General features: G+C 42.3%; 1 protein-coding gene across 4 annotated transcripts in view; it reads left to right on the forward strand.

The window, feature by feature from the left end:
- The window catches only part of RIPK1 (receptor interacting serine/threonine kinase 1), a 1,251,693-nt gene that overhangs the window by 1,068,867 nt on the left and 169,842 nt on the right, over positions 1–12,984 (forward strand). For all 4 annotated transcript variants that reach the window (XM_044065340.1, XM_044065337.1, XM_044065339.1 and 1 more), the window contains one exon: positions 5,159–5,296. In XM_044065340.1, coding sequence (XP_043921275.1) covers positions 5,159–5,296 — 138 coding nt within the window. The remainder of the gene's footprint in view (positions 1–5,158; positions 5,297–12,984) is intronic.

Here is a 12,984-nt window from a genome sequence, read left to right on the forward strand (position 1 = left end):
AGGTAACAAGGAGAGGAGAATTCTGGGTAAGAGTTTTAGCTTGAGAGTTTGTAGCTGACACAAGCTTGGAAGATGGCCGGCTCAGTTCCGAGGTCGGTACTGATACCCATACGTAATGACTGAACGAGGATCAACAATGCAGATGGAACTTTATGGTAAGACATAACTTCTTTTTACTACCATGTCATCTGTTAGCTGGAACATTCTAAAAATCCTCCCCTTAAATGATGCTGTAAATGAATTCAGTACAACTTTCCTAAATATCCTAAAGACCCTTGCACCCTCTAAAAGGAAGAGACTAAAAATAATGCAGTTTGGTTATCCAAAAAGAGTGGAATGCTAATGCCAAATAGAGAAAAAGCATGAAAACATGGCAAAACTGTAAAACACCACAATAGTTTGAAAACTTAAGAATGATCTACAATTGTTCTAAAAAGCAATTAAATGAAGATACAAAAAAAAACTATACTATAACAGCTTATAAAATAAAATAAAAACAAACACATTCTTAAAAAGTTCTTCTCAGCCATCAAAGAAATCTTACATTCCGGCCACAAAAACAACCCTAACCCCTCTGCCAGTAACTCATCACTCAAAACTGCAGTAGAATTAAACTTTTATTTATAGTGACACCAACCAAACCACACATCACCACATCGACTTCCACTTTCAAACCTGTGCCCATATCCTATATAAAACTACTCAAGCTCAAGTCATGCTGTACTTCAGCTGATGATCTTCCAAGTGAGTTCCTTAAAATAGCAGTTGATAGCAATGCATATCCTGTCTCAATCCTTATAAATAGGTCAGTTCGGGAATCCCACTTTCCCGCTCTCTGGAAAAAAGTCACACATTATTCCTCTGCACAAAGGTGGAAATTCAGCAGATTTCACTAACTTTAAACCTATAACAGTCTTATTCCCCTCTCCAAAATACAAATGTACTCAAAAGCAATTGCTAAACTAAGAACTCCTGTCCCCCACACAACACAGCTTCCATCCTTCCCATAGTACTTACACTCCACTTCTAACTTTTGTGGATACTGTCAGTAAAGCTAGAGATAACAGTAAACTAGTATCCTCCTTATTTCAGGACTTGTCTAAAGCCTTCAACACAGTTTGACACAGCAGACTTCTTCAAATGTCCTTACTAGGTCTATTTCAGCCCATCTTTCTGTGGTACAAAAGCTACTTGCCCAATAGGTGTCAGTTAGCAAAATGGCACTCCACCCTGTCCCCATACCTCCCAGTTACCACTGATATACCAAAAGGCCAAAATATTACTCAAGAAGCTTTGAAACATGGTGCTGAACAAAAAGAAAATACTTTTTCCACAAATATCTCTGTCATGAAAAAACAAAATTTAAACTCCTCTGTCTTAATAATACAACCATTGAAGTCACTTCTAATAGCAAGTTATTAGGGATGATAATCTTAAATATCACCTGCATATACAAAATTGCAAAAACTAGGGATGCTTTACAGCGCCAAAAACGTTCTCACCAGTGCAACTAAAACTGCACTTGCTACTACTTATCTCCTCCCCTCACTATTTTATGGTGCTCCCATCCTTACTAACCTCAAGGCTTCTCAAAAAGCAAAACTTTAACAATGCTATAATAAAGTGGTTAAATTTGCAGCAAATACCCCTTTCAGAACCTACCGCTGTATAGCACTAAAAGCCTAAATTGGTTGGGACTAACCCATCAACTAATATTCAGAACTTCTCACCACCCATAAAATTATCCACCAGCCGTCTGCTTGTCCAGCACTTTAATACATTCCTACTCAGTTATGTTCCCACTCAGTCATCCAATCCAGTGACAAAAAACTCTTCTGTATCCACAAAGCTATCAAATCAGTTGGGCATGGTCTGTACTTGTACCAAGTTGCTAAGGCCTATAACTCCTTACCTGTATCCGTCAGGTTAATATCCTCCCTCTGTACCTTTTAAATTCTAAACACAAGAAATCTGCACAAAGCCTAAAGTAATTGGGGGACAAAGGCCTCAAAATAGGGACAGATTTTAAATATTGCTCTTAGAAACTTAGAAAGTTGCTATGCTAAGCGTGCATTTTCTGAAGGATATGAAGTCTGAAACTCAAATGTATGTCTTTGTTTAGTGACTTCAATCTTCAGTGATTTACCAAAAAAACATTTTTTATGAGGAGCAGACAAAAATATGAGGCAAAAATCTGGACATTTGTGAAAATCTGGACAGTTGAGAGGTATGCCTCCCTCCAGTCCTTTAAAACCATTCTGAAAGACTTCCCAGCCAAATCTATCTCTGTTCTTGCTCAGCCCAAGGACAAATTATATCCCTAATTTGGTATAATTGTTTAAACTGTATTTATGTTGCTTTGTTTTTGAAGATTGTAAAATTATTGTTGTTAAAATGATTTTTCGTACTGTGGAGCTTTTCTTCCTGGGCTTCTGCTGAAAATTGGCACATACCCAGTCAGATATCAATAAATAAAAATAAATATATAAATGTGTTTAAAAATGTGTGCCCTTTTTTATTTTCTGGACAGAGTGATCCATTGCAGATAGCTGTCCTTAGCAAGTTATGTGGCCAACACTGAGATCTTGCCAAAGCAGCCTTGTGATGTCCTTCTGTAGCACTATTGTAGTATTCTACATAACAGGGATGTCCCGCCCAGGTCAGCCCAATGCACGACCAGTATGCAAATCAAAAAAGATCTTGCCATATGTCACATTTATGCTCCTCGCACAGAACACTGGGCATCAAAGGGACGTACAGACGCAACTGCCCAGAAGTTCTTTGCTGCCAGTTCGAACCCTGTTTTTGCCAGTTGGTCCAAATGGAAAAGATTTTCAGTCTGGTGCCATATTTGTAACAAGGGTCTTTTTTTCAGTGGAGGTCGCTCTAGTCCTTTCTTATTTGTGTGAGTTGCTCCAGTCTGATTTAGCCTGTTCTTCTGTGAAGGACCATTTGTCAGCCATTTCCATTATTGTCTGCCCTTGAATCTTCCTTTGACTTCTCATTTTTCTTGAAGGCATCCTGCATATTAGACCTTCAAGAAAACCTATTCCTTTTCCTTGGGACCTTAATTTTGTTTTAGAAAACTTGACTCTGGCTCCTTTTGAGTCTGCAGATTCTGCTTCTTTGCAAAATTGTAGCTGGAAGACTGGTTTGTTGCTGGCTCTTATTTCTGCTCGGAGGGTTTCTGAGCTCCAGGCCCTTATGGCCATTCCTCCTTTTTTGTTTTTTTCACAGGGATAGGGTGCCCCTTCATATACTAATCCTTCTTTTTATTCACAAGGTAGTACATGAGTTGTCCTTGAATCAGTTGGTGCAACTCCCTTCCTTTTTCTATTCTCCTCAGTCTGCTAATGAGAGGGTCCTGCATACCTTGGATTTGCACAGACAGCTCAGGTACTATTAGGATAAAACTAGGACTATTTGTAAGTCTGATCAGCTTTTTGTTTCCTTTCATCCCAGGTTTTTGGGTTTGGCTGTTTCTAAGCAAACCATCTCCTCCTGGATATCTAAGGCCATTTCCTTTTGTTATTCTTTTTATGGCAAATCTCTGTCTAGTTCTGTTAGAGCTCATTCCACTAGGGCTGTTGCCTCTTTTGCAACCTCTTTTGAGGTTCTTGGATGACCTTTTCATTCTTTGGAAGGTTGGGGATCAGCACATCAAATTTTTAAATTTTCTAAATGAGAGATGTGAGTATTTCAAGTTTACTGGGAACAGTGGTGATTTAAGAATTAATTATTTGGATGTTTGGCTTTGGAAGGACCCAAGTAAAAACTGTTTCAAGTTGAATATTTATCATAAACCTACCTTTTCTAATGACTATTTGGATTTTCGGAGTAGTCACCCCCATTTTGTTAAGAGGAACATCGTGAAAGGTCAGATGGTTCGGATAGCCAGAATGTGCTCGGATATTGGTCTAGTCAAGGTTGATATGGATAAATTGGTTGAAATGTTTGTTTCCAGGGGTTATCCCTTGGTTTTTGTCACAAATGTTAGAGAGATCAAGCTATGGGTGAATGGGGTCACAGTTACAAACCCCTGCTTAGGGTTACTGTGAACAAGGAGGTTACAGGTGGCGATTCCCAAACCACTGACTTTACTTACTCAGTGTTGTTAGCCTACGGGGAAACTACCCGATTAGTTAAAGACATTATAAAAAGGAATTGGGTATTGTTTAAAAGTAACCTAGAACTGATGGCTGTTATTGGTGAAAACCAAATTTCTCCTACAGGACTAATAGGAATTTAAAATTTTTATTGGAGCACTCGGTGTCTAATAAATATAAAACAACAAGGGGAACAACTAGATGTGGGGCCTGCGAGTATTGTAAATATATCATTCCGAACCCTATTTGTTAGTATTGGTTCCCAAGGGTTGGATATCAGGCTAGCTACTGGTTCTTGTAACACCATCGGATTAGTTTACATTGCTGTTTGCCAGGATTGTTAGGATTTCTGCATAGGAAAGACTGAAAGGAGGTTTCGGAGGAGGATTTATGAACACCTCTATGGTATTAGTAGAGCCGATGAAAACAGTGCCTTATTCAGACATATTAGGGATAACCCAGGGCACCGTTTTCACTTTGGTATTTTGGAGGTGGTAGGTAGTGACATCAGAGGGGGTGATTGGCCCAATAAATTTGTTTAGGGCCGAAATGAGATGGCAGTTGCAGTTAAATGAAACTATGGCACCAGGGATTAATGATCATATTAGTATCAAACTAGAGTTGGAGCACAGGGCAACTAAAATCTGACATACATTATATTTTGTCCTTTGTTACACGCCTACTTATTTTTGAAAATTCTTGTTTGAGTGTTTTACATTTTTTATTTGATGTCTTTTATATATTTTAAAGGGTATGTACATTTTTAAGGTCTAATTGGTTTATGGTAATGAGGGAGGGTACTTGTGTTATAAATTGACTCTGTAGTGATTTTTGCACAGTTCTGAAGAAGTCTTATAACGAAAGCGCTTGACTGTGTTTGGTGTGGATTAAAATGTACATTCAGAGATTGTGTCCTGTTTTACTTCAGGCTACTATTGGTTGGTTTGTGTGGTTCCTGGTGCTTTGACCACTCTTTGCACAATTTTTTCTGTTATTAGCAAGTAAAAGTTTCCTTTTCTTAAATGTATAACTTCTCTTATTTTTCTGTCCAGAAGGAAGAACCACCCTTTCTATTTATGGTGGCAGCGGTATACAAATTGGAAACAGCAATGTCATGCACATTGCAGACCAGAAATTCCCACTACCAGCACAAAATGCAACTCAAGCAGAAGAGTTTCATAACATCTTAGGTAAGATGAAGTTTGTTTTATTGTACAAAGTTCAAGTTCAAAAATGCAGCAAAAATATTTAATGCATTCTGTAAGTGACCAATCTATCATTATAAGATGAGTTTGTGTTGACGATGTTTATAGATCACTGATGCTATATAATATACTTGACTGTTACGGGTACAGTACAGTGATGTTACAAACTTTTAAGCGGGTACTTCATCCAGCTATGGTGCATAATTTGCTTGACTGTTACTGATTTCACTGAATTTTAAACTTATAAGGCTGCTTTATCCCGCAGGTCACATTTCATGCAGTAAGCCAAAAATTGCCATCATCATCTCCCTTTTCCCCATTTGTTTTTCCTGCATGGAGTTGGGGTGTCATGTCATCATCTCTTTTGATTCGTTGCTACTCTCCTGCCTTCTGTGATGGTCGTACCTTTTGTCTCTCAGGCCTTCTGAAATGTGGTCCAGCATCTCTTGGCTGGACATCCTAGATTGCTCTTGCTTTCTTCCTGTCGCTCACAAATTTTCTTTAGCAAATTGTCTTCTACTTTCCTACATGTGTGCCTGAACCACCATAATCTGTTTTTTTTTTTTTTTTTTTTTTTAGCTTCTCTATAGTTGGTGCTACTTTGGCTTATGTTCTGATGTCTTTATTTCTTCATCTGTTCCACAGTCGGCATCCTACCACCCATTTAAATCACTTCATCTCCATCACTTCTGGCATCTTCAGCTGTTCTTTTTTCATTGCCCAAGTCCTGTGTCTTGTAGAAATTCTGGTTAAACTGTTTTGCACACCTTACTTTCAGGGTTTTGACATTCTTAAACTTGTAGCTGATAACCTGTTCCCCTGTTTTCCCTTCTGTCTCAATTTTCAGCTCCCCTAATTCCCCCTTTGCTGCCATTACAGCTGTTTTGGCTGAACTCATTTTCATTATGTGTGTATTCAGTTTTGCATTCCTTTTCAGTCTGGTTGTAGTGCAACATCGTCTGCATGCAGCAGCTTTGTTGATCTAGCCTCTCCAACATTTCTCCCCTAACTTGTCAACATCTTGATCACATCTGCCATGACCACATCAGAGCCTGCTGCTTCCCTGACTTCATTTTCCTTATTGCTGTCCATGCTTCTTGCAGGGTGGGATCATCATCTTCTTTCATCTTAGGGTATGCCTGGAGGAGTAGTGTATTGCTTCTGTCGGGTTTTCTTCATTCAAAAGCTGCTGGAACATGTCCTCCTGTTCACATGTTGCAGTGTTCATAACCTTTGGATTATCCTCCGCTCTTCTACCCGAGTGTCCGGCCAGTATATAAAAGCTTTAGTCACTGCAAGCTACGTGGCACGTCCGACATTGGCCGTATGGTATGTGGACTATAAAAGTGACGTCTGCATGTACCTTCCCCAGAACTTCTCTGCCGCCAGTTGAATGTCAACTCATCCTGCCATCTCTGCCATTGGATCGTTCGTTTTTAAGATAAGTACCCCGCTGGGGCCATTTTTTTTATTGTTATTTTGGTCATTCATGTCATCCAGGAAAGGACAGTGTAGGTGCAGTTGTCAGATCCCCCATAAGGATGCCCATGACCTCTGCCTTTTCTTCCTAAGGCCCAGCAACTACCATAAAACCTGAGCAATTTAACAGGCCTTCGTTCCTAAGTCTCTTTGCAACCATATGCATGCCTTAAACATCTGTTTGGAAAACCAGCATCTTAAATGCCTAGCTCTGGTGATGGAAGGGCCATCCGGTCAAACTGTCGAGCCACCAAAAAAGAAGGCCAAAGTTTCCAGGCCTGAACATATGGCTGCACCTCCTCCACCCGATGTTCCCCTGTGGCCGACATTTGCCTAGAGGAATGTAAGGAACCAGCCAATTCAGGTATAGCAATTACCGTTTCGGAGGCTGCAGAACCTAGGGTTGAAAGCGCTTCCGTGGAGGTCATGCAAATGTCGGGTGCCAACAGCGAGGGGGAACCTCGGCTTGCAGCAGACATCCGGACCGGCTCTTCCACTGTTATACCACCGTCTGAACCTAGGCCCTACGCCCTCCTGGCCACTATCTTCCTTAAAAAGAAAACAAAAGACAAAAGATGTCTCTCCACCTTCTGAAAGCCCACTTGATTGGCATGCTTTCTCCCAAAGCTTATTTAATGCCTTCATGGTCCTTAGGCCTTCAATGGCTGTTTCCTCTTGGGTTATCAGTCTTAGGCCTCAGACTGAAGATTCTCTTCCACTTGAAGCTGAAGACTCTTTAGATTCCTCTTCAGAGGGCTCCCTTTCCTATGCCTCTCAAATGCCTTTCCCTCTTGGATATGCCTTCCCAGAGGAGGACTCTGCTGAGGCAGACTCTCCCCAGGAGAGGACCTCACCTTTGGCGAAACCATCTCTCAAATGAGAGAGTTTTTTAAATGGGACTCCACTGAAATGACTGAGGTTCAAAAGACGTATTATGAACTCTTACAAATGGACACCCCTTCACCTTCTGCCATTCCACCTGTTTTACCAGCCTTTTTAGACACCTTCTATGCAGCCTCAAAAAATCCTGAATCCTAACCCAGACCCTAGAAAGCCTGACAGGTTTTATAAGGTCCCAGAAGGGGTCAGATTTCTGATCAAATGCCCTCTTGCAGATCCTGTCACTATTTCAGTCTCTGCAGACAATGTCTCCAGACTACTGCCTTCCACCTCTGTCCTTCCCACTGATAAGGACAGTAAGACTATGAAATGCATTAGCAAAAAGGTATACACCTCTGCCACTTTGCCCTTTAGGGCTGTTAACTACCAGACGCGCATGTCTAAGTATGCCCTGGCCCTTTTGACTTAGGTTTCTAAACTTTTGGCTGATCTCCCAGACTCGCCTACTAAGGCTCAAATATCTAACCTCATCTCCTTGTCCTGTCAAGTGACAAGACACTCTATCAGATGCAGTTATGATGCTACAGATGCCTTGACCAGATCTGCAGCTTCTGCCTCAGTACTCAGGAGGTTGGCTTGGCTGAGACTCCAACTACTACTTGTCGATATCAGGGCTAAGCTTCTGGATGCACCCCTGGACAATTTTGCCCGTGGCAGAGCTTTTCAAGACTCTTCAGCAAAAAGGGAAATAATTACAGGATTTAAAGGATTTGTATGTGTCTCCATTTCCTAAATTCCATAGCAATTATCCCACTAAGACACAGTTCATCAGAAAACATTCTGTTCCTACTCATTCTAGGAGCAAAAAGAGCTCCAGGAAGTAACAGCCTCCTTCCAAGCCTGCTTAGACTCCAGCAGCTTAGAAACCTCAGTTTTAGGACAGGGCAGATAGTCTGTGACTACCTACCTTCTTTTCCACCCCTTCCAGACTCCGTACCCCTCTCCCAAAGAGTCTGTCACTGTTTTCCTGTCTGGCAAAGCATTACTTCAGACAAGTGGGTTTTATCAATTGTAGAAAATGTTACTTCATGACTTGGATCATTCCTCCCTCCTTACGAGGCATCCCACAGCCACCAAAGGACCAGCTTCCCATTTTCCAAAAAGTCTTGGACAGCCTCCTCTGTGAAGGGACTATCCAACCTGTCCCTCTGTCAGAGAAGGGAAGGGGCATTTACTCCAGACTTTTTCTAGTCCCAAGGAAAGATGGCCCATGGAGACCCATCCTGGACCTCTCCCACCACAACCTTTTTCTACAAGTACCCACTTTTCACATGTTTACGCTCCAGACTATCTCTCCCCTGCTACTGCCTCAGACATTTCTGGCCACTTTGGACATCAAAGATGCATATCTGCATATCCCTATAAGGCCCAATTACAGGAAGTATTTATGCTTCTCTGTGTGTTCCTCACATTTTCAATTCTCTGCTTTACCCCTTTGGACTATCTTCTGCTCCAAGGGTATTCACGAAGTGTGTGGTTCCAGTGATAGCCTATTCAAGGGTCCAAGGGATTCAAATTTTTCCATACCTGGATGACGACCTGATCCAGGCAGATTGCTCTACTTCCCTACACATCCATCTCCAAAAAGTCATTTCTGTTGTGCAATCTCTGAGTCCAAACTAAACTCTTATCAGGACCAAGTTTTCCTGGGGTGCAGTCAGGACAAGATGTCATGAGAGCATTCCTTCCACCCCAAAAGGTGGCAAGCCTGAAGGAAAACTTGCTATCTGTCCTCCACACCTCTGCAATGACAGCAAGAGAATATCTCAGACTCCTAGCACATATGGAGGAAATGTCAGTGGTACCTGAGGTCCACATGGACCCAACACTTCCACCCCTTGGACCATACCATTCCCTTCCTACCATGCCTAAGGAAGGAGATCCTTTGGTGGATTGATCAAATCTCTCTCAACTCAGGACTTCCCTTACAACCCCTCACCCCAGTCCAGGAGATGTACACAGATGCCTCAGACCTGGGATGGGGAGCTGCCATGGGTTGCTTGAAGGCACAAGGGACATGGACAGCCACCATCAAAAGGGAATACAACAAGATCAGAGAGATGAGGGCCATCATCTTTGCACTGAGGGCCTTCCAACACATTCTGAAGCAAGGCCCAGTTGTTCACAGACAACACTGCATTTATCTGGTATGAGAACAAACAGGGGGGAACAAAATCTTACTTGTTATGCAGACATGCACTTCAGGCCTGGGAATTGGCGGCCTAACATAGAATCACTCTGCAGGTGGTCTACATTCCCTCAGCTCAGAACACTCAGGCAGACATCTTGAGCAGGTCCATGTCACAATCCCATGAATGGATGATACACAGGGACGTGTTCTTGGACATAGCCCACAGGTGGGTACACCACAAATAGATCTGTTTGCCTCCCCTCTGAACAGACAACTCCCACACTTTTGTACCACTGCACCCAGCCCCCTAGCAAGGGCATTGGATGCCTTTTCTGTCTCATGGAAGGGAATATTTCTCTATGCGTTCTCCCCTTCCCACTCTAACGAAAAGTCCTGTTAAAAATTCAGCAGCATAAACCAAAAATCTTGTTGGTGACTGCATTTTGGCCAAGACAGCATTGGTTCCCCCTCCTTCTGGATTTAACCAGGGGCAGTCATCACAAGTTACCTCACAGTGTGGACCTTCTGACAGAGGAGAAAGGATCCCAAATCCATCCCCACTTGAAATCTCTGAACCTAACCCTGTGGGTGATAGAGTTTTGATCCCTTTCAGACACCTTTACACCGAGGACATGCTTAATGTCCTGCAGGAGGCCAGGAAACCCAATACTAGATCTTATTTGTCCAAATGGAAAAGGTTCTCTATTTGGTGTCTTAAAAGACAGCTAGACCCATTTCAAGGAGAAGTCCCATTAGTGCTTTCTTATCTGTGTGAATTGTTGCAGGCAAGGTTGGCATATTCTTCTGTTAAGGCCCACCTGGATATTTCTGCCTCTTGACCCTCCTCTTGCCTCCTGACTTCCAGTGAAGTTATTCCTAAAGGGAGTACTGCGTCTCAGCTCCCCCTCCCCCCCTCGGAGACCAGTTTCACCACAATGGGACCTGAACTACATTTTGGAGAAGCTCACCTTTGCTCCTATTGAACCAGCAGCTACAGGTTCTCTAAAATATTGCACTTGGAAAACTGTGCTTTTGGTGGCTCTGACATCAGCCAGGAGAGTGTCAGAGCTCCAGGCCCTCATGGCCACCCCACCTTTTTTTAATCTTCCACAAGGGTAGAATGACCCTAAGCACTAACCCATCCTTCATGCCTAAGGTGGTCAGTGAGCTTTCCCTGAACCAATGTATTCACCTCCCCACCTTTTTTTCCCCACATCCCCAGAATGACAGTGAGAGAGTCCTGCATTCCCTTGATGTTCACAAACATCTAAGCTTCTAACTAGACAAGACCAAGTCCCTTAGGAGATCGTTTGTCTCTTTTCACCCCAGAACTCTGGGGAAAATAGTGACAAAACAGACTGTTTCTGCCTGGATTTCCAAGGCCATCACCTTTTGTTACACCTACCATGGCAAACATCTAAACGCTAAAATTAAAGCTTACTCCACTAGAACCATGGCCTCATCTGGAGCCTTCTTCAAAGGGCTGGATACTGTTTCCATTCTAGATGCAGCTACCTGGACATCTGTCCATACCTTCTCCAAACACTACAAACTCGATAACAGTTCTAGATCTAAAGTATTTTTTGCTAGGGCAATCCTGCATGGATTATTGGAAAACAGGTCCAAACCACCCTCCTCCTCTCTTTCAGCTGTAGCACTCAGCCAAAGATTATGTATACTGCAACATGTGAACAGAAGTTATGTAAAATCTTACCATAACCACAGATGTCCTTCTCTTCCATGTCGCAGTTTTCTAGCCTACACTCCTACCCCTATATAAAAAAAAAACTTTCCTGGATGATACAGGACTTGTGCAGCTGTCCTAAGACTGGGGTCCGACTTGGGCTTCAGTTCTGGGGTAGGTGCTTGCAGACATCACTTTTATGGTCCACGCACCCTACGGCCATTGTGTGACATCCCACTTACCTCACTGTGATTAAAGCTTTTGTATACTGGCCAGACGTTCAGGTAGAAGAGCGGAGGATAACCCAAAAGGTATGAATACTACAACATGGAAGAGAAGGACATCTATGGTGATGGTAAGATTCTACACAACTACTCTTTTTCCTTCCATCTGCCTTTGATGCCCTGTGGACTGATGAGTAGATTGTTGCTGGCATCCCTTAAGAAGGGTGTCTAACAACAATCGCCTTTGTCTTTCTTTCTTTGCCTTACAACCTGAGTTTTGTTGTGCCATCTGCTGAATCAATTTCCAGAAGATGGTAGAATTTCTCTGGTACCTTGTTCTTTGCTATTGTGCTACTCTTTTAGCCTGTTTGTTGGCCAAACAGTATTTCCTTCTCAGTCTGCTCCATTTTTTCTATTTCTCACATTTTCCTGCACTCCTCCTGATTTCCTGGATTCTGCATTCTGTGACTATCTTTCCATGTGTACCTTATTTTCATACCCAGCTCTGCCACAAGTCTGTTCTGTAGTTTTCACACATGCTGTTTTGAAACCCCACTATTGTTCTTCAGCTGCACATGTTTCCTCTTGTGCTGAAATCCTGAGTATTTCTTTGAAGTCTGGGAAACTGAACACTGGTTTCCCAGTAGCTTATTGACCCAGAGCTGCTGGGTTTTATGCCAGACACACATTAGCCAGTAGGGGCACACAGCATAAGCATAATCTGGTGTACGTCAGAAGTAGCTAATCAAACCTGGATTGTAGTCAGGGATTTATCCTCAGTGCCACCAAAGTGGCTTTCACCCATGCCTATGTTTGGTAACAGAGTGACCAAATCAACTAGAATCCAGTTGTTGTACTGTTGAGTGGCTAGCCCTGACACAGTGCACAGTCTGTGATCCATGTTCTCCTATCTAGATGATACTGCGCACTAAAACTGATGCCTAAAGAGGTTGACCAACTCCAACAACAAGACCTGCACGTATGGCAAGTGCACGGCTCCTAAACCAATTCAAAAAGTAAAACACATGAACCAGCACAAGTTCTGTTGTGTAAATGGCTGTTTTAATATTAAAAAACATGGGGCAAAAATACCCCTGCATAAATCAAACCAGTTTCAGCCAAAGCCTTCTTCAGTGATAAATACAAAAATGAATAAGCAATTCCAGTAAACATTGATTTATATACAGCGCCCTCAAGTTATCCACTATCTGATTGTCTTATTTCTAATGTCACTTAGGTGTTCCCCTATCCTCAA

The sequence above is a fragment of the Protopterus annectens genome, chromosome 3.part0 (genome assembly GCF_019279795.1).
Source record: "Protopterus annectens isolate FY-2018-M chromosome 3.part0, PAN1.0, whole genome shotgun sequence".
NCBI lineage: Eukaryota > Metazoa > Chordata > Ceratodontiformes > Protopteridae > Protopterus > Protopterus annectens.